This window comes from Brachyhypopomus gauderio, chromosome 20, assembly GCF_052324685.1.
Source record: "Brachyhypopomus gauderio isolate BG-103 chromosome 20, BGAUD_0.2, whole genome shotgun sequence".
Taxonomy (NCBI): Eukaryota; Metazoa; Chordata; class Actinopteri; order Gymnotiformes; family Hypopomidae; genus Brachyhypopomus; species Brachyhypopomus gauderio.
This window is the reverse complement of record NC_135230.1, coordinates 12,604,386-12,631,174: the sequence shown is the minus strand read 5'-3', so window position 1 is coordinate 12,631,174 and position 26,789 is coordinate 12,604,386. Positions and strand designations below refer to the sequence as shown.

Below are 26,789 nucleotides of genomic sequence, written 5' to 3'. Positions count from 1 at the left end.
ACCCACTCCTCTATCTGTGTGTGTGTGTGTGTGTGTGTGTGTGTGTGTGTGTGTACAAGCGATAGACAGAGATCTGACAGGCATATGGGACCCACTCTCTCATCACCATGGTACACACTCACACACACACATACACAAATCTTCAGCTGTCAGTGTGGGCGAGTGTAAGTAACCATGAGTGTGTGTGTGTGTCTAAGCATGCCAAAACACCCAAAAACACAGATGCATCCACAACAGTCTGTCATCCATAAACCAACTCCATATATCTCCACCATATCTCCATATATCTCCACCATATCTCCATATATCTCCACCATATCTCCACCATATCTCCATATATCTCCACCATATCTCCATATATCTCCACCATATCTCCATATAAAACCCAACTTCGAATCCCCTCCATCGTCTTTTATTCCATCTCTCACTCTCACGTGTCACGTCTGATTAAGCTCCTGCACCTCTGTTTCTCTGAGTCAATCTCTCACGTTTCCTACCATTTTTCTTCCTTTTTCGATCGCACACTTGGTACTGTATCTCTGTGACCCACTCTGACTCATTCAGGCCTCCCTTCGACAATGAGACGAGAGAAAAAAAATGAATAAAAAGGCTGTTCATGTTCATGATGAAATCCCGTCACAGGAAATGACACGTGGTTAATGTGGTTGGGAAACACAAGAGTCCACAACATCTATGCATGCATATTACTGTGGAAGTATTTACCTATAAACATACGTGCAGTTTGAAGGGGCACCTTGAAATGGCAACTATCTGCATAGTTGTGTAAAGTCACACGTGAACACAAATGCCAAGTCACGTGCGCTGTGCACAAAAATGAGCACACACACGTGTGCCTGAATAGGTGGTGAAAAGTAATTATAGTGGGAGGATCCCAGAGACAGGAGGAGGGAGACTGGGGAGTGTGTGGGATGGAATCCAATGAAAAAGAGGGAAAGTGATATGATGTGTGGTAACGTGAGTGGGGGAAAAAAAGTGTGGAGCAGACGTAAGGGGAAGGCGGAGAGCTGGGCGGGAGTGGATCGCTTTAGACGACGTCCAGCGTCTTAATGAAAAGAAGCAAAGGAGCAGACATGAGGGGAGAGGCCGAGGGTACTAGGGAGGGGGTAGGGGGTACCAGGGAGGGGGCAGGGGGTACGAGGAAAACAGACAAGATGGAAAACAAGGATGCGAGGGAGGTGATGGCATGGGTAGCAAGGAATACGACAGTGGTGAGCGGGGGGACCCTCCTCACGCTAAATAAAGAAATAATTGGTGGGTAATGAAAAAAACCACCCCCCCCCTCCCCCCCACAACGTCCTGCAGAGTTATGGTACGGTCTCGGGTGTGCATCGTATTTTCACGTGCCTCACGTCACACTAATTTGACAGGTAAAAAAATGCATACAGAGGGACAACAGATTACGGTACATATGTGGATACAAACACGTGAGAAAAAGAAATGCACGTGGGACGAGCGTTTCCCACCAGCCCAGCTGGGGTTGGGAAATCCCTGAGTGTGCGGCAGAAGGGGCAGGATGGCAGTACCAGAGAGACGGTCATGGGACGGGGTGGGGGGGGGGGGCGTGGGAGCCAACCAAAGAAAGTGAGAGACAGAACGAGAGGGAGAGTTGCAGGAGGAAATGAGATAGTAAGAAAGGAATTTCAGGCTGCATCCAAGATGTAGTTTAAAAGGCGCTGGACAGCAAAGTTAGCAGGCCAGAAAGGGGGGGGGGGGGGGCAGGATGGGGTCCTCGGCAGAAAACGGCAATCAGGACCGTCTGAACCTCTTAAAAGGCCACCAGGCAGGCCCATGCAGGCCCATGCAGGCCTGAGTCGGTGTAAGCACACCTTGGCACCTGGGGAACGGTTCCTGCCCACCGCTGGCACTAACCCCACCACCATGACCAACCCCCAACAACCCCCCAACTAATCCCGCAAACCCCACTGGGGACAGACGCTCAACACACATGGATGCTTTGTTCTGCTCTGCTGCCTTGGGCGGCAGCGGGGGGGTTGGGTTGGTGGGGGGGGGGGGGGGGGGGGGGGGGTTCAGCATCCGTCATCATGACAGCTTCGTTCATGGGCACCGTCCCCTGGCGCTCTTTAATCTACTTGATAATAGCCCACTCTTGTCTCTGGCTAAAGACCTCGCGCACTGCTGCACTGAATTGTGGGTAGCGCTAGGTCTGCAGCTCTGGAGTGAGATTCAGCAGCCGATCCGTTTGGGCCTGATCCTTTAACACTGCTCACTGCTGCTCTGCAACACAATCCAGGCGAGGAAAATGTGTAAAACATCCTGTCAGGCTGATTCATATTTATGTAGAGGCTAAAAGCAGTGACGCAACGCACAAATAAAGCCAGGAAACACTTATACATAAAGTAGCCGGAACAAGGTCATGGTACTACTGATAACCAAACAAATAATGCAGTGAGCTTCCATTTTGTGCAGAAGGCTATATGAAACTGCACATCTCTGGTTGAAACATATCCTCAACATGTACTAAGCATACTAAGAGCAGAAACCCTTTCTGCCATAACAACCATGACTGTGACTCTATTGTCTCTTGTACTCTTATATAGTATGAAGCCCCAACATACTACACAGCACAAACCGTGACGGATCTCTAAAAATAGCAATTCCAACTAATGTTGCGTTTCAGCTATTCACCAACGTCATCTGTCCGCTGTATTCAGACCACATCCCTACGCTGGCTGAGACTCTCTGAAGGTTATACACGTCTAATAAAGGGCTGGGCATAGTGATAAAAACACCCAAGATTTCACTCTATCCCCTAACTGCCATCAACAACTCAAGTTTCAAAACAGGAAGTGAGGCTCGCGTTTCAGATACCATTTCTTTACAGAGCTGAGATGGTGAAACCCAATGAGTGTGCAGTGGAGGAGGGGGAGAGGTTATATCCTCTGGTAGCGGTGTGCATGTCTACCGAAATGGATACCGGCACAAGAAGAGCGCAGAGACTCCGTCCAGAAACTCTTTCCATTCATAAAGGTCGTTGCATTGCTATCACACTTTCGTTGGATTGGCACTAGGCAAATATGCGCCATGCAGGTTCGGGATTCTTCAGCTAGACCATGTAAGGAAGCTCTTTTTGAAGGTGGAGCTCCTGAGAAGGACCGTGGAGTTGCATCGATACGTGACAGTGAGAGCTTGTTTAAGCTTCAGCGTAAATGTCGACAGGGTTTAGGCTCAAAAACAGGGGCAGCGGTAGGATTGAGCAGAGTGAAATCTGATTGGTTCCATGGTTGTGCTGTAATATACTGAAGGGAATGGACTGAAGGGAACACAACAACTCTCTTCCACTTTCACAGTATCACAACAGTACAACTGCGCTTTCTGTTTGGCCTACAAACGATTGATATGTTCTAAGGGTACGAAAGTAGTTCTCCAACTCAAACTGAGCTGGGTCTGTTAAATAAATTAAGCAATTAGCATGATCAAACTGATGGTTAACTTTAGCTAGCTAGATCCATTCCATCGCGACAATATTAGCTTCCTGTTTATTATCATGTTTTAATATGAGAACTGATGTAGTCAGTGACATCTATGGTCGACATAGCTTTCAAAGTGGTTACATATCCTAACAACTTTGCTGAATTGAGATCATCTACAGTTCAATGACCTTGTGGTTATATCTTGTGTTGGGTTAAGCAGGTTCACAGCCACACCTAAATCCTCAATACAAAAACGAACAATATAAGTAGATATAAAATGCTAAATATTTCCTACACCGACACCTGGAGGAACCATTCAAGGGACTAACATCATTTTCCTGTTTAACAGGTTGCACCCTAGCACATTGGAGGCAAAGATAACCCTCTTCCCAAGAGCACCGCCCTATGCCCCCCCCACCCCCCGACAAAGATCCTTCAAAGATTCATTTTGTTTCATTTGGCCTTGATGTTAGGGACAAAAACAGCTCATCAAAACCACAGAGCACACACTACAGGCATACTGGGGTCTGCCCCTTATACCCTGCTGTACCTGACCACAAAATAGAAATCAATTGAAACAAGTTTCCTTTTGACTTGATTCCATTTTGAACAGTCATTCCACATGTCCGAACAGTCGTCTTGCAAGACACTGTGCAATATGAACTTCTTGATCTGCAATGTTACTGTCCTTTCCTGTCAGGCAGAGTAAGAGCATCAGTATAAAGTTCAGAGGATGAGTATTACAGCTTCATCCCCACCCCCACCTCAGCACCATATCTCTTACAGGTAAAGTATCGCTCTAATGAGGCAGTGAAGCTATAATTAAAGGGCTGAGGAGATTTCACCAGGGTATTGGGTCAGACTTCACCAGGGTGTGGGGTCAGATTTCACCAGGGTATTGGGTCAGACTTCACCAGGGTGTGGGGCCAGACTTCACCAGGGTATTGGGTCAGACTTCACCAGGGTATGGGGTCAGACTTCACCAGGGTATTGGGTCAAACTTCACCAGGGTGTTGGGTCAGACTTCACCAGGGTATTGGGTCAAACTTCACCAGGGTGTTGGGTCAGACGTCACCAGGGTATTGGGTCAGACTTCACCAGGGTGTGGGGTCAGACTTCACCAGGGTATTGGGTCAGACTTCACCAGGGTGTGGGGTCAGACTTCACCAGGGTGTGGGGTCAGACTTCACCAGGGTATTGGGTCAGACTTCACCAGGGTATTGGGTCAGACGTCACCAGGGTGTTGGGTCAGACTTCACCAGGGTGTGGGGTCAGACTTCACCAGGGTATTGGGTCAGACTTCACCAGGGTGTGGGGTCAGACTTCACCAGGGTGTGGGGTCAGACTTCACCAGGGTATTTGGTCAGACTTCACCAGGGTATTGGGTCAGACTTCACCAGGGTGTGGGGTCAGACTTCACCAGGGTATTGGGTCAGACTTCACCAGGGTATTGGGTCAGACTTCACCAGGGTGTGGGGTGAGACTTCACCAGGATGTGGGGTCAGACTTCACTAGGGTGTTGGGTCTATTTCTTAGTGTGTCCCTTATTTGCCCCATATTTATTTGAGCAGATCCAAGGAGAACTCATTATTCTTGAGCGGAGGTTCAAGGTGGAACAGGAAACCCAGATTGTAGGACCGGGCAAAATGGGATGACTCAGATCATCAACAGGTAGACACAAATAGTGGTGACCAGGTTTCTACATTTCCTAGAAGACCAGCAGTAAATCTGCATTAATTCACAAGCCACATAGATGTGTTGTCAGTACACATCGACCTACACCACACTGTTGCCTGGGAAAAGGCTGGGAAAAGGTCTGTCTTCTACCCAGACAAAACCAGTACTGAAATCAAACAAAGAAAAATGATGGTTCATGATCGGGGGGGTTGTATGTTGGAATTATGTTATCACTTCCACTCTGAGAGATCGCCATTGCCAGTCACTTAGGAAATGACCCGTGTTGATAGGAGCGAGGCCACACCCCCCTCAGAGTTTTCAACAGCAACCGCTGGAGCTTTTGGGGAAACTCTGCTGGCCAGCTGCCAAGAGGGCCCTATGGAAACTGAGAACACTTCCACCCCTCCAACTACCTCGCTTCTCCTGCCAAAGCAAGAGCCCAGCCACTTGGACCTGGCACTCTGCAATCTGAGACCTGACTTAGCAGCGTCCACGAAATCCTCTTGTCTCTTGTCACCCCTGCCCCCAGCCCTTGCTACCCCCCAATTCCACCCCACCCACCCCCCTCAGGTCTGAGGCTCCGCCTCCACAGCCCCACTTCCTGTTGCTGGCTTCCTCACTGATGTTTTCAGAGACATTTAGAGCTGAAGGTGTTCCAGGGGTCCGGTGGCCCGGCGGCACGTGTAGACTCCTCATGGCAGACCGCTCGGACTCCGTCCAGTGCTTTCATCTGGCTCGCGTTAGTGCGGCGCTACCCGAGAACACTGAACACAAGCTGCTTCGAGCTGCTTTGTAGTTCATTGGGCCAATCAGGAAGTGATCTGGAGCACTTTCCTGTTTCCTCCCCGTTGCCCCTACCAGCAGCTACCGAGTCCTAGCAGCTTCCTCCCGATGTGTGATCCCTCCTCGGGAAACAAAGTAGTGAACTCCACATACGTAGCAGAACAATCGACCGAGCAACGTCCACATGGAAGCGCTGTCTGGGGAGAGGACTGAAAACGATCGAATACTTAACCCGAGATTTCTGGGGTTGCCAATGTCAAAACTTCATCCTTTTTACATATTTTATACTTTTGAGTAATGGTCACATATGAGAAGGATGATAATTAACTTATTATTATATATCTTTTGAGTTGTAATGTGTTATTACACATTTTTGTTTCCAGACCAAAATCAACCCTTCATCATCAGGCACCACGCACTACATAGAATCAACTGTTTTCAGTATGTAAAGAGAGGGTGTGTCTCACACATATGCAATATCACCAACCACCGGTAACAAGATTGCAGTCACAGATGATGCTTACTTCCTGCCATGCAAATAATCCTGTTTACACAACATGAATGGTTTTGCAAGTGTGAAAATCAAAACCTGTGCACGCAAGCACAAATGAAATAATTCATGCGGCGCTTCTTGACAGCTATGTCGCATCTCATTCCGACACATTGAAATTTGTGATTCTCTTGCATTGTGCTTTAAAGGTCTAGGCTTACATGCCTACGGGATGTTCACGATACCAGTTCTTATTAAATACGCCATGCCTACACAAGCAGTCCCGTAGGGAACACTTTAAATCATTCGCAGGCGGAAACTGTTTTGATGCTTCTCGGCGTGCACACAGCAAAGCACGTGCCTTAGCAATGTGTGGTCTTGCAGTTAATTCATACAGCACAACCTTCTGATGAAACGCTCCCTAGGTCGTCTTGCATACAAATGTTAACGTTATACCTGGTGTTTAGCTTTTGTGAAAGCGGTGCTGGGCGTTGCGTGCTGTGAATGACTTAGAAATGCAACTGCAGTAACTGTTTATAACATTAAAGCAGGTAATTTAATGTAAAACTTCTAGTTTCGTTGTTAATCACCTAACGTATCTGGTGTCTGTGTAGTCCGAGCAGGGGTTTATTTGGCATCACACCGGTTTGGCGAACCTCTGTGATCTCTTTCTTCATATTTCTTGGCTACAGCCGGTACCAAACTAAGCTGTATAACTAAACGCCTAGTCTGAATGCAAAACAGGAACTGCTGTATTTGTGTCGTTTTACGATCAAAGTAAAAGATATGCACCTTCTTCAACTATGCACCACCCCCTGTGCTGAAATGCCTCATTTGATGCATTAGTGTGACAATATAAGAAGGACCAAACAGTATCGTTTCGTGAGGGATCAAGCGGAAGAAAAAAAACAGGGTTATTATTTATTGATTTGTGTTTGTTTTCGATGTTGCTGTGTTGTTTTCATGCTCACTTGTACAATATTATTATAGAATATCCTTCTCAATTTTTGCTATGGTTAACCGTGTTTACCAAAACAAGTCTCGAATTATTTTCCCCACAGCGTCCTAAGCGTGAGATCAAAACAAACTGTCAGTTAAGAAAACAGCTTTATGAAAGAAAATGAATCATTTTAAATCCTCGTACTGAAAACACCACTCACGCCGGACCAGATGAAGATCTGTAGCGCAGGAAAGTGATTGTACCATCTGGCCATGCAGTCTCTCGCTGGCCGCACAAGGTTTAACCCAAACTATTCACTGGTTCAAATGTTCCAGTTGGTAAGATTCCGCTGCTCCATTAACGTATTCCAGTAGGGTCTACTTGGGAATTATCACTTAACTGCGCCTGCCTATAAACCGTGTGTGCGTTGCATTAAAGTACATTGCACGTTCGTGCTCGTTTTATCACAATGAGGAGTCAGCGTTGAAAGAACCGTGTGATTTGAATTAAAATGTGGTAAATGGTGTAATGGCCAACGTTCGAGATACCTTCTGACCTCTTAATGTACAGCTGTATACACACTTGCAATGTTTTCATTTTGGCACTTACCTATTTTTATTTTCACGCTCTGGAAAACTCTAAGACCTTCTTCTTCGACCGCCATGCTCGCAGTCCGGGTCTTTCCCTTTTAGTGGCAGCAGGGAGACTTTCCTTCACCGAGTCTCTTTCCCAGAGAGCGTCTATTCCGGGGCGTACGGTTGGCAACTCGTCCCAGGCTGCGATCTCCGAACCCGAGCAGAATCGGTCTGCTCAAACTCCCAACATTTCTCGAAGAGGCGGGACTGCAGTTAACCACCGCGCGTGACGATTGGAGGGCGAGGGGGTCCACGTCACGTCGTGGGCGGTGCCTGTTGGCGTAACTGAACGCTAGCGAAGTCTGCTCGCGCACAAAAACGCACTTGTTTATGATTGGGTAAATTAGATTGCTGGCCACCGTGTAATGGTTTCTAAAATTAAACTGGTTTAGTTAATTCATAACAATTGATCACTGCTTGCTCTCGTTTGATTGCGCTCAGGCGCTGCACGTGATTGCTGGTGACAGAAAATTTTCACTTTTTTTGCTAGATTCTAGGCTATAACTGGAGGAGATGAGTGTGGTGAGCGTACTTTCCCCATATTTTTTGTCGCAAATGGCCATACTGTCCGTCAGAACAGCTCAAAGCGACGCTTGAGTCCTCAATAAAGATCTCACGGTAGTGGTTCTGTTGATCTTGACCCTGAGCTTATTCTGGCCTCAAGCATTGTGAGTTTGGCAATGACAAAGCAGGCTTCACGAACCTAACTGTTCCACTTGAAGCTTCCGATGTCTCCACGCACATATAACCCCGGTACAAATGGATGAGCTGGCGATTGACCGCTAATTACACAAAATCCCCCAAAATGTAAAATGTAATTCTACGCATTAGAATGCAAAATGCAGACAGGTATCTACTTAAAGAGTTGATTGTGCGTTCCTTGGCTTCCCAGGTAAGCGCAGTTGCTGTGCATAGGTAAAACTCGACCTGACCACATCAGAGGTCTTATGATCAGAAATAACATTAAAATCACGAGGAGCACGTTAAAGCTGAATTAGATGGAGACCTTTATAAATGTGTACAGTGCCCACTTAGACCGCGGCCAATAAAACCGTTCTTTCATGTTATTTTCGTCAAGACTGTGGTTTATACGCCCTGTGGTTAACCACTACGGGTGTGTTTCTGTGCAAATGCATGTGTTTTCATACTAACTGAAGCAGGATTATAACGTGCATTTTTCTAATAATTAAAACTGATATATAAATGGTCATATAAAGCGTTTTTTTCTGGCAGATAATGTTCAATGAGCCAGGGAACCTAAATTACGTTTTCTTTCTAATTAAGTTAGTCTGGCCTTTCAAGGCACACAACCAACATGTTATATAAACACCTTTAGAAAACATGGAGTGGAATCCACCAAATATCCATTTTGCCAGAATTTATCTCCTTCTGATGTGAAATGGGTGATCCTTATGTTGCGTAAAGCTTACATAAGCTTTACTCTCAGCAGTCAGAAAGCTGATACTCCTCCCACACACACACACACACACACACACACAGTGCGTTTCCGCTGTCTCACCTTCTGGGCAACCTAGCTATCCAGTTAACGGGCTTGCTGCGTGTAAAGGCCTTAGTCTACTGTAGACACAATATAATTTGTGTCTTTGTTTTCTCAGGCCGCAAACTTAAAAGCCCATTATAAAGCTTGCACGCTTGCACACGCTGATCGATACTGCAGTGATCGTATTAGGGTAACAGATTATATGCAGAACTGCATTTTAATTTAAAGATCATTGTGTAAACGTATCAGCCATCTGTTCTTTGAAACTACTAACTACCCAAGAACAAAAGTTGAAGTCTAAGCTATTGTGCGATCAAGTCTGAAGTTTCTTCGCCATCAGCGGAGCTACCTTTGAGGTCTAAGTGGGAGGTTTGGTTTTCATCTGGATAGTAAACACAACCTTTTTTAAACGGGCTCTTCGCACCTGGATGAATTTCGGTTTCCTCGTCGGTTGGTGCACGCGCGCGCAGCTGCGTCGCTCCAGTTCCCGCCTCAGCGTCGTCAGCTCTACAGCTGCCAGTCAGGTGTGTTAGACACACAGCATCGTCTCGGCTAGGACTCATCAACCATTTTGAGCAGTGTTATATCACATATATGAAAAAAACATTTAAATAAAAACATTGCTGAATGTTTAATGGAACAGTAGTTCTGGATTATACATCATTTTTAATACTTACGCCTATAATCTGTTCTCAGTGTCTTTAAACTGGATAATGGTACTTCAACACACAAGTAAAAAAAAAAACAAGAGAAGCAGATGGGATGACTGCCTAAAATAGCTTCCATTCCATGAAAATCCTTATACCACAACATTTATACAACATCCAGTGCTCTTTATTTCTCTCTCTCTGAGACCACAGAATTACTGAAGACATTGTTTTGCAACAAATAGTATATGCCAGCCAATTTATAAATATTATGATTATGATAAACAGTAAACATTGATGTATATTTGTGTCGCCTTTGTGACTGAAGTGCAAAGAGAAAGGGAGAGGGAGAAGTGGGACTCTTATTGAGACTAGCAAAGGTCTGACATTTATTGATAGTCTGATATATGTTATTTAAATGTGCTGCAGTCTTATATGACTACAGTAGATTTAAATAAAATATTTCAGAGAACACCAGTGAAATGCATATACATAAAGATTCCTTTGCATATCATTTAGAGATAATATTAACCAAGTTGGTAAACTAAAGAGTTAGTGCTAGAACACTAACACAACCATCAATGTGACATTTAAACCAGCAGACAAGTGCTTATTTCTGATGTTTTAAATAACATTTCAATAAACAAACAAATGTCTGTAAAGCTAATGGATGTGACAGTTGTCACCACCGAATGCCTTTTTTCGTCTCTATTTTTTGTAAAAGGACCAACAATTTTAGACAGCCCCTAAGCAGTGTCTTAGCGTTTCTCAACACGTATTCGCTGTTTCACTGCCTGCTCTGGATCACATTTCAGTGTCTTGTTTTTTCACGAGCCTTTGTTAGCTCAATTTACAGAATAAATCAAGACACACTTTAGGATTTTGGTTTTATTTTCCATACCAGCTGCATTGAATGTAAATTCTTATTTATTCTTAAGGGGCCCAACAGCTCACAATAAATGTATTTCCTAGTTATGGATCATTGCATATGAAAGCACTGGTATGATTTCAATATGAGGGTCCAGTACAATACAACTGCAGCTTAAAAAATATTGGTAACTGGTCCTTGCATCTAGACAGGATAACCTGAATGTGTATAAAATGCGACTGCAAGAACACCTTAACACTTTAGATACTATGGACTCTATTTAAACCTCCCAATACACGTGGCAATCTACTTAATAACGTCTAAAATGCTAGTAGTCCCCCCGATCACGACCATCACAGTGACATATTCATAACACTTAGGCATCTTCCACTTGACTCTAGACTTATTGAGCAGTCGACTATTGAAACATTCTGGCATTAGAGCACCACCTGCTGATCGCCAATAATTCTGCAACACTTAAACTCAAATAAATAGAAAGGACTGCAGAGTGAATGAAAGTTTCCTTTTAACGGTCACATTTAGATGCTGTAATTTTACATAATGTATAAACATTGTTAAGAATATATTTTAAGACCCCGGCCACATCGTCAAAAGAGGAGATCCAGCACATGATCTAAACCAATTGAAAACCTTCGTTTGTTTCAAAATGAAAGTGAAGCGTGATCAACGCGTGTAACGGCACAGTTTAAACCGCGTGTAACAGTATTAAAGTACAGCTCCTCAAGTCTACCCGTACTAACAGGCCGCTGCACCTTTAAAACCCTACCCCCGTCCCCGGGTGTCCGCGCCGGTCTTTCCGACGCTCCACCCCGACTCTCTCTTATTGTTTTCATTGTCACTGCTCCGGTCATGGCTACTCATTCTGCCGACGAATCGTTCCCTTTACACGGGCTGCTTCCTAAGAAAGAGACAGGCGCTGCGTCCTTTCTGACGAGGTTTCCGGAGTACGATGGACGGGGCACCCTCGTCGCGATACTCGACACTGGCGTGGACCCGGGGGCCCCGGGCATGCAGGTGCTTCACCAGCGCGGCTAGCGGAAGAGTAGGCCGCGTGATTTGAGCTCCGGTCTAACCAGCCCGCCCGGCGTTGGTCGGGTCTCCCGGCGTGGCGACACACACGCCCGCTCTCGGCGGACTCGTGCCGACGCCAGCTCCTGGTTGATATTTTATAAAACCACACGCTCTGTCACCCTCAGTAACGGCCAGGTTATGTTGGCTAGCTGGTTAGCCCGCTGTAACCTTAACGTTGGTGACTGAAGAGCTGCTGACGGCTCTTTATTTAGCAGTCGTACCGTCCGACTTCTTTTATCAGCGGGATTAAATTACACATTGACTGATTTAGTTAGAAGGGGATGTTTCCTCAACAGTAGTTTCCCATCTTTATTTAATTACTAAAGTACATGAGTTCAGTTAACACTACTACTTTTTCAGGACAAACAAACCAATACACCAAAAGTCTCACCGTTGTCAACTCCTTTACAAGAGGAGATTTTTAAAGACTATGTAAAAAAAAACAGATTTCTGCGAATATGACACATGAGATACACACCCAAATTAAATATTGTATTAATTTCTCCAGTTCAGGTTATGGTTATTTAGTCTGGCAGTCATGAGTTTCTTGCTCCGTGTTAGATCACCACAGAGGGGAAGCCCAAGATCGTGGACATCATCGACACGACCGGCAGTGGCGACGTCAACATGTCCACGGTGCTGGAGCCCAAGGACGGAGCGGTGGCCGGTTTATCCGGACGTACGCTGAAGGTAGGAGCCTGGCACCCCGGGTCTGTGCACACGACAGCAGCCGCACGCCTAACCTCTCCTTACAGAGGCTTTTTAGCGGCGCCTTGGTTCAAGCTGTAACTAAATCACGGGGGTATCTTGCAGCGCATATCAGGTTTGGGCTTGGGTTTCATGCACTATCACACCGGGTAGCTGGATTGACTTTTTCAAACATTGTCTTTCGCAGATTCCGGCTGCCTGGGTAAACCCGTCTGGGAAGTATCACGTTGGAGTCAAGAATGGTTACGAGTTTTTTCCTAAAGCTCTCAAAGAAAGAATACAGGTAAGTTAATATTAAGAAATATTTTAGGAGTCTATGTTCTAAAATTCTGTATTTTCTTATCTCAGTAGTTCATGTATCTGAGTCTAGAAGTCTTACTGCTGAATAAAAAACAAATTAAAATAAGATTCGGTAAGGCTTGGCCTACTATTATGTCACACCAAATGGAAATATAAGTGAAAATGTAAATCTCTGACAGGCATTTTAGATGTGTATATATTAGTGATGATTTTGTGTTTTTGTGCCAACTAGAAAGAGCGTAAGGAGAAGATGTGGGACCCTGCGCACAGAACAGCAGTGGCTGAGGCCAGCCATCGAACTGAGGAGTTCGACCTCTCTCACCCTAGCCCCTCACAGGTCGGCTGGTTTAAGACCGTCACCACTCGAGTCGTTGTGTGTGTGTGTGTGTGTGTGTGTGTGTGTGTGTGTGTGTGTGTGTGTGTGTGTGTGTGTGTGTGTGTGTGTGTGTTAAATGTGAAAACAGTGTCTTCTAGTATGGTAGGGACTAAGAGGTTGAAGCCCTGGTTTTTAGCTTCAAATCAAGTTATTTTTTGTTTCAGGTCCTAGTGAGGCATCTCAGAATACACAGTTCTGTTTTATAGAAATCCTAAGCCAAGTTGCCCAGTTCCATTCATAACCTAAACTTTTTGTTTATTTTAGCTTGAATGCCGCTAGAAGTGTGAAACATATAGGATTATATACCTCTGTGTACAGTAACCTAGAAGAGTTTAAACTGTAGTATTTGGACTTATGTTGCAGTGCTCAGACCAACATTTTTGAGTAGAACAAATTCAGTGAGTGCAAACTTCTTTTCCAGCCAAACATTCCATGAATTGAAATTTTGGGTGGCCCGTAAATCCATGAACTGGAAGTTAAGGTGGCCCGCAAATCCATGAACTGGAAGTTAAGGTGTCCCGCTAATCCATGAACTGGAAGTTAAGGTGTCCCGCTAATCCATGAACTGGAAGTTAAGGTGTCCCGCTAATCCATGAACTGGAAGTTAAGGTGGCCCGCTAATCCATGAACTGGAAGTTAAGGTGGCCTGCTAATCCATGATCTGGAAGTTAATGTGGACCCCTAATCCATGAACTGGAAGTTAAGGTGGCCCGCTAATCCATGAACTGGAAGTTAAGGTGGCCCGCTAATCCATGAACTGGAAGTTAAGGTGGCCCGCTAATCCATGAACTGGAAGTTAAGGTGGCCCGCTAATCCATGAACTGGAAGTTAAGGTGGCCCGCTAATCCATGAACTGGAAGTTAAGGTGGCCCGCTAATCCATGAACTGGAAGTTAAGAAGGTGGCCCGCTAATCCATGAACTGGAAGTTAAGAAGGTGGCCCGCTAATCCATGAACTGGAAGTTAAGAAGGTGGCCCGCTACACCAGGACTGCAGCATGTTGCGAACATAACATCTTTGTTAGTGTTATTGGTGGAAAGGTGATGCTAAGTTTTTACTTGTTTTTTCTAATATGAAACCAATTTAACTTCTTGTCTAAGGAGGACTGGGAACGAGAGAACAAATGTGTGTAACTCAGTTGGCTGATGAGACATGGTCGATTAAAAAAAAAATGTTTTTACATTGGAAGGTCCACACAATCTGACTTAGTCCAGTCAGCCTCGTTGTCCTCTTTACCAGCGCTGACTGGGCCGTAACCGAGCCAAAGCAGCGCCGTTTCTCCTTGTGCCAGTGATTTGGTTAACGTGGCCTCTGTTTCGGCCGGTCAGGTGGAGAAGTTACAGAAGGAGGAGCTGCAGAGCCACACGGAGCTGCTGGCCACCATGGAGAAGAAGTACAGCGACCCGGGGCCCGTGTACGACTGTGTGGCCTGGCACGACGGCGTCACCTGGAGGTGGGAGCGTCTGACCAAGAGCCAAAACTGTGCACTTCCTGCCCATTTCATTAGACACGCCTACCCGATGGCGCCACTCACTGGCTGATGTAGTTTTAATAGGCATATAATTACGCTGCCTCTGTTGACGAGTGCGGTTTGCCGGGCTCTATGCTCTGTGCACCACTGATTTGGTTTGAGGATAAAAACACGTGTGCATGTTAAAGATGAATATTACTTGGAAGCAAATAATGATTACAAAAAGAAATTTAATATGGACCCCACTAATCAAAGAAGTGCTGTAATTTCTGTAGAAAGACCAAGTATCGTCATGTAGTGTCAATGCAGCCCTAAAGGAATCTTTCAGCTGTCTAAGGGTGGGTGGTGGTTTATTGTCTCCCGCAGGGCGGTGGTGGACACGTCTGAGAGCGGAGACCTGGGCAGCTGCACCGTGCTGAGCTCCTACCGGGAGCGTCAGGAGTACGCCACGCTGGGAGACGCGGAGATGCTGAATTACTCCGTCAACATCTACGATGAGGGCAACACGCTCTGTATCGTCACCAGTGGGGGTAAGCGGGTGGAATGGATACGGGGATGTATGACTGTAGAAGCCAGGGAGCACAGTCTGTTCCTCAGCTACGTCGGCGGTCTGGGGATCGACGGCCTCGTCGTCGTTTCGTACGCCACATCTTGGCAAGGGGCGACCCAGCCGTACCCCTGGAGACCCGCCGTCCTGCGTCGTTTCAAGCCAGTCTAGTATGCATGGCTGAGTAAATGAAGGTTTTCAAGCAGGATAGGATAGGCCACCCCTCTTGCCAAGGTTCTTTTAGCTTAGTCATCTAGAAGTGCTTCTGGTCTCAGGCTTATGTGTGAATGTCTGGCAGCTTTGAAGCGGGACTCGCCCTTGTTTACAGCTGCTCTGCCTCTCAGGTGCCCACGGGACTCACGTCGCCAGCATCGCCGCGGGCCACTTCCCCGAGGAGCCAGAGAGGAACGGCGTGGCCCCCGGGGCTCAGATCCTGGCGCTGAAGATCGGCGACACCCGCCTGAGCACCATGGAGACGGGCACGGGCCTCATTCGAGCGGTACGTTCCACCGGGAGAAGTCCGGGAGACCATCAACCACTTTGAATCTTATTGCAATTTACACTAATACCTTGAACAAATTTGTTCTCTTTTGGAAATGTTAACATATTTGTGTATGTGTCATGTGTTTGTGTTGCTCTTTTGTAGATGATTGAAGTCATAAACTACAAGTGCGACCTCGTGAACTACAGCTATGGAGAGGCAACTCACTGGCCCAACTCTGGGTGAGTTTCTTGTCTACATAGTCTGTGTTCTGTAGTAGGGACGGGCGATATTATGTATGCCATCATGGTACTCTTAAAGATGTTCTCATGATACAGATCATATTTCGTTTTTCAAAAGTTCAATTTGAAAAGGCAAAATTTAAAGAAAAACATGCAGTTTTGTCAGTTATTCTAAAATGTGGTACGATAAACATGCATGCTAATTTTCCATAACATCATTCCACATATGTCTAGCAAATCTGAACACAAGCTGCACTGATGTCTTTTTGGGTGTATAGTTTTAACTGTCCTCGTCTCATCTCGTTAAGCCTTAATTACACTTCAACATCACACTTCCACTGATTAGCCAGTGCACCTCTGCATTGATTACCACGCCCTGTGGTACCAAATTATCACACATACAGCTTAATTTACAGAACAACAATCTGCTTAAATGCAACATAGGGCACGTGTCCCTAAACTACATAAATAAATATAGGGCACGTGCCCCTAAACTACATATATAGGAGGCGTGCCCCTAAACTACATATATAGGAGGCGTGCCCCTAAACTACATATATAGGAGGCGTGCCCCTAAACTATGCTAAAGAGTGTGTCCCTTTGCGTTTGTCAGGAGGATCTGTGAGGTGATCAGTGAAGCTGTGCAGAAGAACAATGTCCTGTTTGTGTCGAGTGCTGGCAACAACGGCCCTTGCCTCTCCACTGTGGGTTGTCCTGGAGGAACCACCAGCAGCGTCATAGGTCTGTTGCCGCGTCGATCAACACGTCGGCCAATGGTGCTGGAGATTAACCTCCAGCTAACGAGTCGTAACGAAGCAACATCGGTTCTCCCGTCTCAGGCGTCGGCGCGTACGTCACCCCTGACATGATGGTGGCTGAGTACTCCCTGCGGGAGAAGCTGCCCCCTAACCAGTACACGTGGTCATCGAGGGGCCCCAGCACGGACGGGGCCCTGGGCGTGACGGTCAGCGCCCCGGGCGGGGCCATCGCCTCCGTGCCAAACTGGACCCTGCGGGGCACGCAGCTGATGAACGGCACCTCCATGTCCTCGCCCAACGCCTGCGGCGGCCTGGCACTCGTCCTCTCAGGTAGCGGCGTGGTGCCACAGGAGGGTGGGGGTGGTGTGTTGGGGGTGGTGAAGGTCTTCATTTGTTAATGCATGCCATGTTTGATGGTGGTCCTCTCCACATCCTCTGTCTAATGATGTGCTGTACAGCTGGTGTGATTTATTTGTTTTGGTTTGGTTGTCTGTGGTGAATGACCTTGGGGTCGAGCAAAGAGCGACCATAATAAATTATGGTAAATTGATGCATCTGACGTTTGTGGGGTGTTTGTTTGGTCTTGACATGCTTTATATTGTGGATGTAGCATACATTTTGTGTGTGTGTGTGTGTGTGTGTGTGTGTGTGTGTGTGTGTGTGTGTCAGGTCTGAAGCAGAACGGGGTGCGGCCCACGGTTGCAGCTGTGCGACGCGCTTTGGAAAACACGGCCCTGAAAGTGGATGACATTGAAGTGTTTGCACAGGGTCATGGCATTATTCAGGTACTGTGTGTGTGTGTGTGTGTGTACACGTATGTACACGTGCATGCACAAGTGCTGACTCTACGTTCTGCGGCAGGTGGACAAGGCGTTTGACTACCTCATGCAGCATACCTCTTCATCCACTGGGAGTCTGGGCTACACGGTTACCGTGGGGTCTCAACGGGGCATCTACCTCAGGGACCCCATCCAGGTGTCCGCTCCCTCCGACCATGGAGTGGGCATCGAGCCCGTCTTTCCTGAAAACACTGGTTAGACTTCTCTTAGACTCCTCCCTTCTCTGTGCTTTAACACGAAACTAAAATGAACAACAAACCTTCAAAAAAGTAGTCTAGATTAAACAACTTTAACTAGTTGCTGTGATACTTTAAGCTTTTCTCAGTTTAAATTCCTAAAGTTCTCTAGTTTTGACTGAAGGTTTCCAGGATTCACTGGACCACATCTGTGTGGATGATTGACATCACTAATCCAGTCCAGATCTTGCCTGGCTGCCTTTATTGTCCGATCATGATCGATTGCTTCTGCCTGCCTCTGTAGAGAACAGCGCCCGGATCTCTCTGCAGCTGCACTTGGTGCTGACCTGCAGCGCCCCCTGGGTGCAATGCCCTTCGCACCTAGAGCTCATGAACCAGTGTCGCCATGTCAACGTGCGCATCGACCCCCAGGGCCTGCGGGATGGTCTGCATTACACTGAGGTGTGTGTTTGCCAGTGCGTGCTGTGTGTGTCTGCCCATGTTCTGTTTGTGTCTGATGAGTTAAATCTTTTGAAACTTGAATCCAAGTTTTCATGAAATAATTACAATATAGTTACAATAATTCTGTATTGAATATGGACTTTGGACTAGTTTATTGGTTTATTGTCGTAATTGTGTACACGCGTTCTAATTGTGTGTGTGATTTTTTTGTCTCTTTAGGTGTGTGCGTATGATACTACAGCCCCCAATGCTGGTCCTTTGTTCAGGGTGCCCATAACGGTTATAATCCCTACCAAGTGAGTATGTCCAGGGGCCCCTGGGCTCTGCTCTCCCTGAACACCCTTCTTTACTCTCTCATCTTTGTCTGTGTGTGATGGGTGTCTGTTTCCCGCGCAGAGTCATGGAGACCCAGAATCACGAGATCTCCTTCACCGACGTTCACTTTCGACCAGGCCAGATACGACGGCACTTTATCACTGTCCCTCAAGGAGCATCCTGGGCTGGTGGGTGGGTGGGTTGGGTGGGTGTGTGTGTGTGTGTGTGTGTGTGTGTGTGTGTGTGTGTGTGTGTGTGTGAGGAGTTGAGAATCCAGTATTAGGGTATTTGTTGATGGAGTAGACAACCCATGGGTTACCATCCTGTCTTTTTTTTTTTTTTCCTCTGTCTCTCAGAGATCACACTGACGTCTCACTCTAGTGACGTCTCCTCCAAGTTCGTCCTCCACGCTGTGCACCTGGTGAAGCAGAGGGCGTACAGAGCTAATGAGTTCTACAAGTTCTCCTCGCTGCTGGAGAAAGGCTCCTTCACAGAGGCCTTCCCCGTGCTGGTACAAACATGAAACCCCTTCACAGTGCCAAAAACCTCTTCACGTATATGTATGTATTTATTGATGCACAGGCTCTGTGTGTGTGTGGTCCTAGCCCGGTAGGACGGTGGAAGTGTGTGTGGCACGTTGGTGGGCCAGTCTTGGTGACGTCGTTATAGACTACACGGTCTCCTTCCATGGGCTCCATACCTGCCCTTTTCCTCTTCACATCGTGAGTATCAGGACTGACCTGTGTTTGCCTCGTCGTGCCCTGGTTTCACTCTTTTACCCTGAGTGACACGGTGTACTAAAGTAAAGAGCATGTGTGGAATATTTGGTACCTTTCAAAGAAGCCGTAAGCAGCACTGGGAGCGACAATCGCACCGGTTGCGTGATGTGGACGATTTGTTTGTTTATTTTTGTTCTTGTTGTCTTTTTTTGGCAGCATGCGTCTGAGGGCATATCTAGTTTTGAAGTGTCGTCTCCTCTCAGATACGAGGAAGTGTCTCCCACCATCACCCTGAAGAGCTGGGTGCAGCCCCTCAGGTAACCGACGCCTGTGTGTCACTGTCCTCTGAAATTTGGTGTGAGGCTTCTGGTCTTTTGAGCTCTGGCCGAACCTCCGTGCGAGTGGCGTGTTTATCAGCAGGGCGGAGCTGGCGGGCGTGGTGGTGGTGGTGGTGGTGGTAAACGGGCTGCGTTTGAAGATGAGTGGCGGTTACTGGGGAAAAGTCTCTCTCTCTCTCTCTCTCGAGAAAGCAGCTCTGCTATGTCGGACCTTTTCCACTAACGTGATTTCCTCACAGGCCAATCAGCTGGAAGACGAAAGCGCTCGGCCCCAGGGACGTCCTGCCCAACAGCCGGCAGCTATACGAAATCATCCTCACCTACAGCTTTCATCAGGTGCGCACAAACCTGCAGGGTCATCCGCACATGCCTACCTGCAGTTTTATATGGAGAGTGGCGTTTCTAGTGAAAGGTAATCTGGGTTTGTGTGTGTGTGTGTGTGTGTGTGTGTGTGTGTGTGTGTGTGAAGCCTAAAAGCGGCGAGGTGACGCCCAGCTGTCCGCTGCTCTGTGAGCTGCTCTACGAGTCGGAGTTCGACAGTCAGCTCTGGCTGCTCTTTGACCAGAACAAGAGACTGATGGGCTCCGGAGACGCGTACCCTCACCAGGTAGACGAGCACCCGCTCACACTAACGTACGATAGGTCAGCCACTCCACAGCCTGCCTTAACGTCCCGAGTCCCTCGATCGCGTTCTGAAGTCCGGTCTTGGTGTCCGCCCGCGCCCCCCACCCGTCCGCAGTACTCTCTGAAGCTGGAGAAGGGGGACTACGCCGTGCGATTGCAGGTGCGTCACGAGCAGCAGACGGAGCTCGAGCGTCTGAAGGACCTGCCCTTCGTCGTCTCCCACCGCCTCTCCACCGCGCTCGGCCTGGACGTCTACGAGACGCACCGCGCCGCCATGCTGGCCAAGAAGAAGGCCAACTCAGTCACGCTGCCGCCCGGCACCTCCCAGCCCTTCTACGTCACCTCGCTGCCCGATGACAAGTGAGTACGGCCCCTCCTACGGGGGGGGGACCGGTGCCTCGTTTCGTTTTGGGGGGGGATCCGTCCGTGAATCTGCTGTTTTGGTCTTGACCTTTTCTTTTGTGTGTTTGTGGTTGTAGGATCCCTAAAGGCACAGCCCCTGGGTGCTACATGACCGGCTCTCTGGTTGTGCCCAAGAGCGAGCACGGGAAAAAAGCAGTGAGTGGCAGCCGATTGTGTTCCGCCAATCGCGTGTCTGGACCAATCAGGAGCTGTGTCACTGTCCTTGATTTGCATGTTGCCTTGGCCCTCACTTTGTCTTGCTGAGAGGTGAACGTTCTTCTCCCGCTGCCGGAGCTTCTGATTGGTAGATTCGCCTCGTAGATCCTGCCTCTGCTTGTCTCTTGGCTGTGTAGATATTCAATTTACAGATCTGACAAAGCCATGCAGAAGCTGGAGCTGATCAATGTGCTCTCGTTAACACCAAGGGCTGAGTCCGATCTAGAAATTCAATGTCTAACCAGGGCCTGCCTACCTGCCTAACTGCACAGTCGTGGAGGGGGCGGGGAATAGGGAGGGGGCGGGGAAGGGGGCGGGGTCTGCTCTGATGGTGTGCCTGCTTTCTGCTGCTTCTGTCTGCATCACTGTTCCTTCACTGCCGACAGTTACAAAGAGGCCTAAGAATGAGTCCAGAAGAGTTACACGTAGAAAAAAGCAAATGAAATGCAGAAAAGGTGGAAAAAGGTGAAGAGTGTCCACATGTGTACCTGTTTTCTCTTCTCTCCCTCATTGTGTGTTATTCTGACCACCAGGGCCAAGCCTCAGCCAAACGACAAGGGAAATTTAAAAAGGTACTGGATGGGCTAGGGTTCTGCTAAACGCAGTGTTCACAGGGGCAGAATGTTTAAACCTTTCACAGGAATGTGATTATGAACCACTCGTTTCATGCTGCACTGGCAGGTGAGGTCCACACAACTGTTCAAACTCCCAACCCGAAGTCTGAACGTTTCTTTCGTGTGTGTGTGTGTGTGTGACTCCTGACCGTCTGAAGTCGCACCCAGACATCACGTCCTGACCATCACGTCAGCCGCTCACGTCCTTGCTGTTAACACTCCCCCAAGTGCACACCGCATTGGACTGATTCGATTAGAACATTGTGCAAAAGTTTTTGGACGGTGTCTACTGATTAGTATCGTTATTATTGGAATTCTCTTTGCTGGACAGGAAGTCGTGGATCTGAGGCTGACGGTTAATGGTCTAACTCATGGTTAGAAGATGGCGGCGTAACCGCTGTGTTTTGTTTTTTTTGTGCCCCGTGTTCAGGATGTCGTGCCAGTCTTCTACCACCTCATATCTGCCCCCAACAAATCGAAGAACGGAGGAAAAGAGAAGGAGAAAGATGCAGAGAAAGAGAAGGACGTGAAGGAGGAGTTCACAGAAGCCCTCAGAGACCTGAAGATCCAGTGGATGACGAAGTGAGTCCGGCCGTCCCTCGCTCTCTCCGAACGACTCCTCCGTGTGGCAGCCACAAACCTTTCGCACTCCTCTTTGTGACCTCTGTATTTCTCCCACCCTGTCTTCGTGTCCCCCTCAGACTGGACAATAGTACTTTATATGATGAGTTGAAGGAGAACTTCTCAAGTTATCTCCCTCTCCATGTCCAGCGACTGCATCAACTTGATTCAGAGAAGGTACATCCTTCTCTGTTTTATTTTTGCCTCCACACACACACACACACGGCCCTGAGTTGTCTAACCCTGTTTTATCCCGCATGCAGGAGCGGTTGAAGCGACTAGGAGACATTGTGGCAGCGGCGGACATCGTGATCTCTCACATCGACCAGACCGCTCTGGCCGTGTACTTCACCATGAAGTCAGACCCTCGCCCGGACGCCGCCTCCATAAAGAGGTACGAAAGAACTACTTCCTCCGAGACGAACACTCCAGAACGTGTTGCAGGGTGTAACAGCGCTGCCCGAGAGGGAAGACTCCCCTCCTCACAATCCTCTAGCACACACTGGTCTGACCGTCCGGTCTCACTCGTGCTTTGCAGCGATATGGAGAAGCAGAAGTCGTCGCTGCTGGACGCCCTGTGCAGAAAGGGCTGCGCTCTGGCCGACCAGCTCATGCAGCCTCCAGACCAGGAGGGGGCGAGAGCGAGCGAGGTGGGCAGCTCTGATGAAGATCCCCAAGGCGTGGCTAAGACGCTGACCGACACATTCTGGGAGATACAGAAGTGGGCCGAACTCGGCGATTCAAAGGTGCGTCTTGCAAGCCGGGATGTTCGCTTTAACTCTGTTAATGTATTTAGTGTACTGGTGTGGGTTTCCCGAAACGTTCGTAGTGCCAAGTACTTCGTAACCTCGTATGAAACGTACGAAGTTAAGAAGTACTTGGCGCTAAGAACGTTTCGGGAAACTCACCCCAGTACGATAATTCTGATGTCTGTGTGCTTTTTGTAATTCAAAAAGTCTTTGGGGACGAATTGTGCATCGTGGACTGCAAATTAGCCGTACACAGTTATTCTAGGATGCCTGATTGTGTAATGGGAGGATGAGAGCTGTGTACAGGAGAGGGATTACTTTAGAACTCCTACAGACACAGTTGAGTCGGTTACGTTCAAATTCTCAGTCAGATGCCATGATTTCTGCAAACATCTGTAAAAAACTCCTCAGCTCGAGCGTCTGAGACTTCTCACCGTCCACCTTCCCACAGATCACCAACGAATGACTCGTGGAGTCATTTAATTGCATCTTGCAGGCTTCTTTATTTCCAGGATTGCTAAGGCCAGCATTGCAGTAATGATTCACTATCAGTATACTGTGCACCCCTAACACCCCTGCGTGTTTTATTGTGCAAACATTTGTATTGCTATTTGCAGGTGTTGACCTTTTCCTACAAACATGCCTTAGCAAATAAAATGTACGGACGAGCCTTGAAGTTTGCGTTTAAAATGGTAGAAGAGAAGCCGAGTAAAGAGAACTGGAAGAACTGCGTCCAGGTAAACCATTGGATCTCCTCTCCAGTGTTTCATTGAGCTTCTATGAAAGCAGAACGTGGGTGTGAAGAGGACTGAGTGCTAATAATGTGCTAATAATGTGCTAATAATGTGCTAATAATGTGCTAATAATGTGCTAATAATGTTCCCGTCTGCTCCACAGCTGATGAGGTCTCTCGGCTGGACACACTGCTGCTCATATACTGAGAACTGGCTCCCCATCCTCTACCCCCCCGACTACACGCCCTTCTAAAGCGCACGGGCGTCCGGATCCCCTGCTGGCCCGATTTTACACACGACACCCATGCGCCCGGACCAGTAGGGGTAACGGGGGCGGGGGGGGGGAACGCAGGACACGGACCTGTGAACGTTCTAAGCTCAACCCGAACGCCTCCTGTGGGGACGCGGGCGCCTCCGTCTTCAATCGACCCTCCACAGATCCACCTTCCTCCTCGTCTCGACCCCGGCGAGGAGCGTCCGTCCCAGTGTGCACCCGAGGGGTCGTGGGGCTCCACGTTTTGGTACCATAGCGGAAGGTTGCGCCCCCCCCCCCTCTCCTTCTGCTGTGATTGTGGAGCCTGCCAGCTGAAACTGTACCCATGTGATGCGTTTGCTGGAACGTCAGCCTGGAGGAGACATTTTTTTTCCTCTCAACTACCAAACTTCAGTAAAGTTTTGGCTACACGTGATTTCCTGAACTAGTCCTCAGCGTCCGTTTGGGTTTCGGAGTGCCAAGTGCGTTGCTTTCCACCCGGGATAACGCTAGAGTTTGAATGTACTTTTCTGTGGGAACTGACATGTTCAAATGTAGATGCAGCTATCATAAGGCACAGTTATATCAAGGCAATATAGATCATTTAATAATCCTAAAGTTCCCTCATATACAGTATATGTACAATGTATGCATGTCGTATTAAGATGAAAGGCTGTTTCTGGCCTGACAGCTCACGCTCTTCAGTCGTGTATATCAAGGATCTGTTGGGCAGGGATTTTATCCTCTCAGAGGGAGCCCATGGCTTTCCTTTTTATGAGTACTGGGTATATCTTTGTGTCTGTCTTCGTGTTTTGTTGGGTGGGTGCGTGGGGATATGTTTCTGTTTTGATTTAGGGTGTTTGTGCAAACTGGTTTGGTTTTGTTTTTTTGTTTTGTTTTTTTTTTTTTTTTGCATAGAGTTGACACACTTTTCTAATTTTCCCAATCAGAATGTCTGTCCGTGGCAGGCTGGTATGTGTCCTTGCAGCTACAGACGCTTTTTGAAACACATTACTGTTGGAATGTAACACGCAGGGCGTTCCGTGTGTCTGTGTCTCTCTTCTGGTTGGGCATCACAAACCTGGAATTGTGGGCTAGTAAACTGCTGCACTATATATTGATTGAATTATCTTAAACCCATTCGCTTTTTAACCGTTGAACCTAGATTCATGGGCCCACACACAGGCAGCATTCAAATCCAAGTTCTCCTCACTGGATTTTTTTAATTCCTGGTATTTATTTGAACTGCTGAGGCTGGTTTCCCAAAGACAGATTCATCTTAGTCTTGGACTATGTTGTAGTGCAGATGGTGAATCACCATTGCATATTCCTATTTGTCTACAGGTAGGGTTAGACTGGTTTAAGGAAACTGGACTTCTGTGTAACTGAATAGCCAATTTGTTTTCACACCCGGATTACATGTGAAGGGAGGGTAGATAATCTGGACTACCTCTAGGGCTGGAATACCTGAGCATGAATTAACTACCAGTGATCACAAAATTCAGGTCTGGTCCAGAGTTCAGTACTTCAGTACCATCATTGGTATTTACTTCTTTGCTTCGTAATTTCCTCCTCTGTAGTAAAGCAGCTGCTTGTGCAAAGGGAGAATCTCTTGATGAATGGCCATTTGTTGCGTTGGTGCTGTGATGCTTGGCTCATTAGTCATGGCTGACTTCTCCATGGTTCCCTCAGCAGCGTCTGGGCTGAGCTGAGGTCGGGGCACCGGTTTGATGATTGGTGGTGGTGTTTAATGCAGAACGGTCTCGTCAAAGATATGCACGTCTACGCATCATGGTCCCTGTGAACATGGCATTTGAATGGGAAAGACTCAGGGTTGGGAGGTCTCCTCATGGCCGTTAGCTCTGGTCCTCAGTGATGTTCAGAATGGTCCAGAGAAAGTCCAAGAACCCATTTCACATGATACCTAAAGCAAAATATCTCCGTTTTCCCCCGTATTCCTGAGTCAGGTTCCCCTTAGCTTCCAGGTTTGTGCTAATGGCGTTCTTTCTTTTTACCACCTGTTCTGTCCTCGTTCACTCAGTTTCTTGTTTTGGTCCAGAATGACATTCAGGGCTTCGCTGGCATGATATTGCCAACAAACAGTCTCCTCCAGTAATGGCCTTAAAAATTCTACAATCTGCTAACGCTGTCCACCTCTGGGGTTATGCAGGGGTCTCATTTCACCTGGTTGCTGTGTCAAAGAACTTAGGATATATTTATGGATGTCTTGTATTTATAAAGTTTAAAGCAAAAACTAGGTAATGCCAATATTTTAAAAGTTATTTTAATTTGAAGCCTATTATACGTGCTAGTATTATTTTATAACCATTATTCCTCAAGAGAATTATGGAAAGTAATGAGTTATTTTGTTAACGCGGTAAATGTTGGGAATTATGTGCTATGATGGAAATTATTCTGAATAAAAGTGAAACTACAAGGGTTTAAGACCCATTAGAGCAATTGGTGACTGCTGGAATATTTACTTTTTGAAAAGTATTAATGTATCAGTATTTTAATTTAGTATGAAATTGTAATGCACAAAAAGTTTTCTTTCAGACTTTAGTCCAATGACATGCACATTTAATGATTTTTTCAAAATTGAACTGTATTTTTACAACAGCCGACACAATGAATTATTCTGATATATATATATCTCTCTGAAGAAGATTCCAGGTGAGTAACTGCAGTGTACTGTAGAAATTAAAACTCACAGTGAGGTACATAAAGTTTCCAGAGAAACAAGATGTTTGAGATACAGGC

General features: G+C 47.2%; 2 protein-coding genes across 4 annotated transcripts in view; one reads left to right on the top strand and one right to left on the bottom strand.

The window, feature by feature from the left end:
• rasa3 (RAS p21 protein activator 3) overlaps positions 1–8,166 on the bottom strand; it is a 43,055-nt gene extending 34,889 nt beyond the window's left edge. The window contains exon 1 of the mRNA XM_076982340.1: positions 7,952–8,166. Within this exon, the coding sequence (XP_076838455.1) occupies positions 7,952–8,006 (55 nt within the window). The 5' untranslated portion in view covers positions 8,007–8,166. The remainder of the gene's footprint in view (positions 1–7,951) is intronic.
• Positions 8,167–11,743: 3,577 nt separating this feature from the next.
• On the top strand, positions 11,744–26,489 carry tpp2 (tripeptidyl peptidase 2). 3 transcript variants are annotated; one of them, XM_076982880.1, is made up of 29 exons: positions 11,746–12,028; positions 12,647–12,775; positions 12,981–13,076; positions 13,326–13,430; positions 14,797–14,921; positions 15,306–15,469; positions 15,831–15,985; positions 16,133–16,209; positions 16,823–16,950; positions 17,049–17,297; positions 17,637–17,752; positions 17,829–18,000; positions 18,287–18,444; positions 18,664–18,740; positions 18,841–18,947; positions 19,116–19,270; positions 19,365–19,481; positions 19,695–19,795; positions 20,056–20,152; positions 20,286–20,423; positions 20,556–20,800; positions 20,920–20,998; positions 21,592–21,630; positions 22,103–22,254; positions 22,374–22,470; positions 22,557–22,687; positions 22,832–23,039; positions 23,660–23,779; positions 23,940–26,489. In XM_076982880.1, exons 1-29 carry the CDS (start codon positions 11,864–11,866, stop codon positions 24,027–24,029), a joined length of 3,792 nt encoding a protein of 1,263 aa, XP_076838995.1. In that variant the 5' UTR covers positions 11,746–11,863; the 3' UTR covers positions 24,030–26,489. The 3 variants fall into 3 exon arrangements, with proteins under 3 accessions (XP_076838994.1, XP_076838995.1, XP_076838996.1); XM_076982881.1 differs by lacking the exon at positions 21,592–21,630 and having other exon boundaries at positions 11,747–12,028; XM_076982879.1 differs by lacking the exon at positions 21,592–21,630 and having other exon boundaries at positions 11,744–12,028; positions 22,557–23,039.
• Positions 26,490–26,789: the final 300 nt, after the last annotated feature.

Excerpts from the sequence above, each read along its gene's own strand:
- tpp2 (XM_076982879.1), top strand. The coding sequence starts at position 11,864 with ATGGCTACTCATTCTGCCGACGAATCGTTCCCTTTACACGGGCTGCTT. Across the intron at positions 12,776-12,980 it reads TATCCGGACGTACGCTGAAG|ATTCCGGCTGCCTGGGTAAA; the intron begins GTAGGAGCCTGG and ends TGTCTTTCGCAG. Across the intron at positions 20,801-20,919 it reads ACCTCGCTGCCCGATGACAA|GATCCCTAAAGGCACAGCCC; the intron begins GTGAGTACGGCC and ends TTGTGGTTGTAG.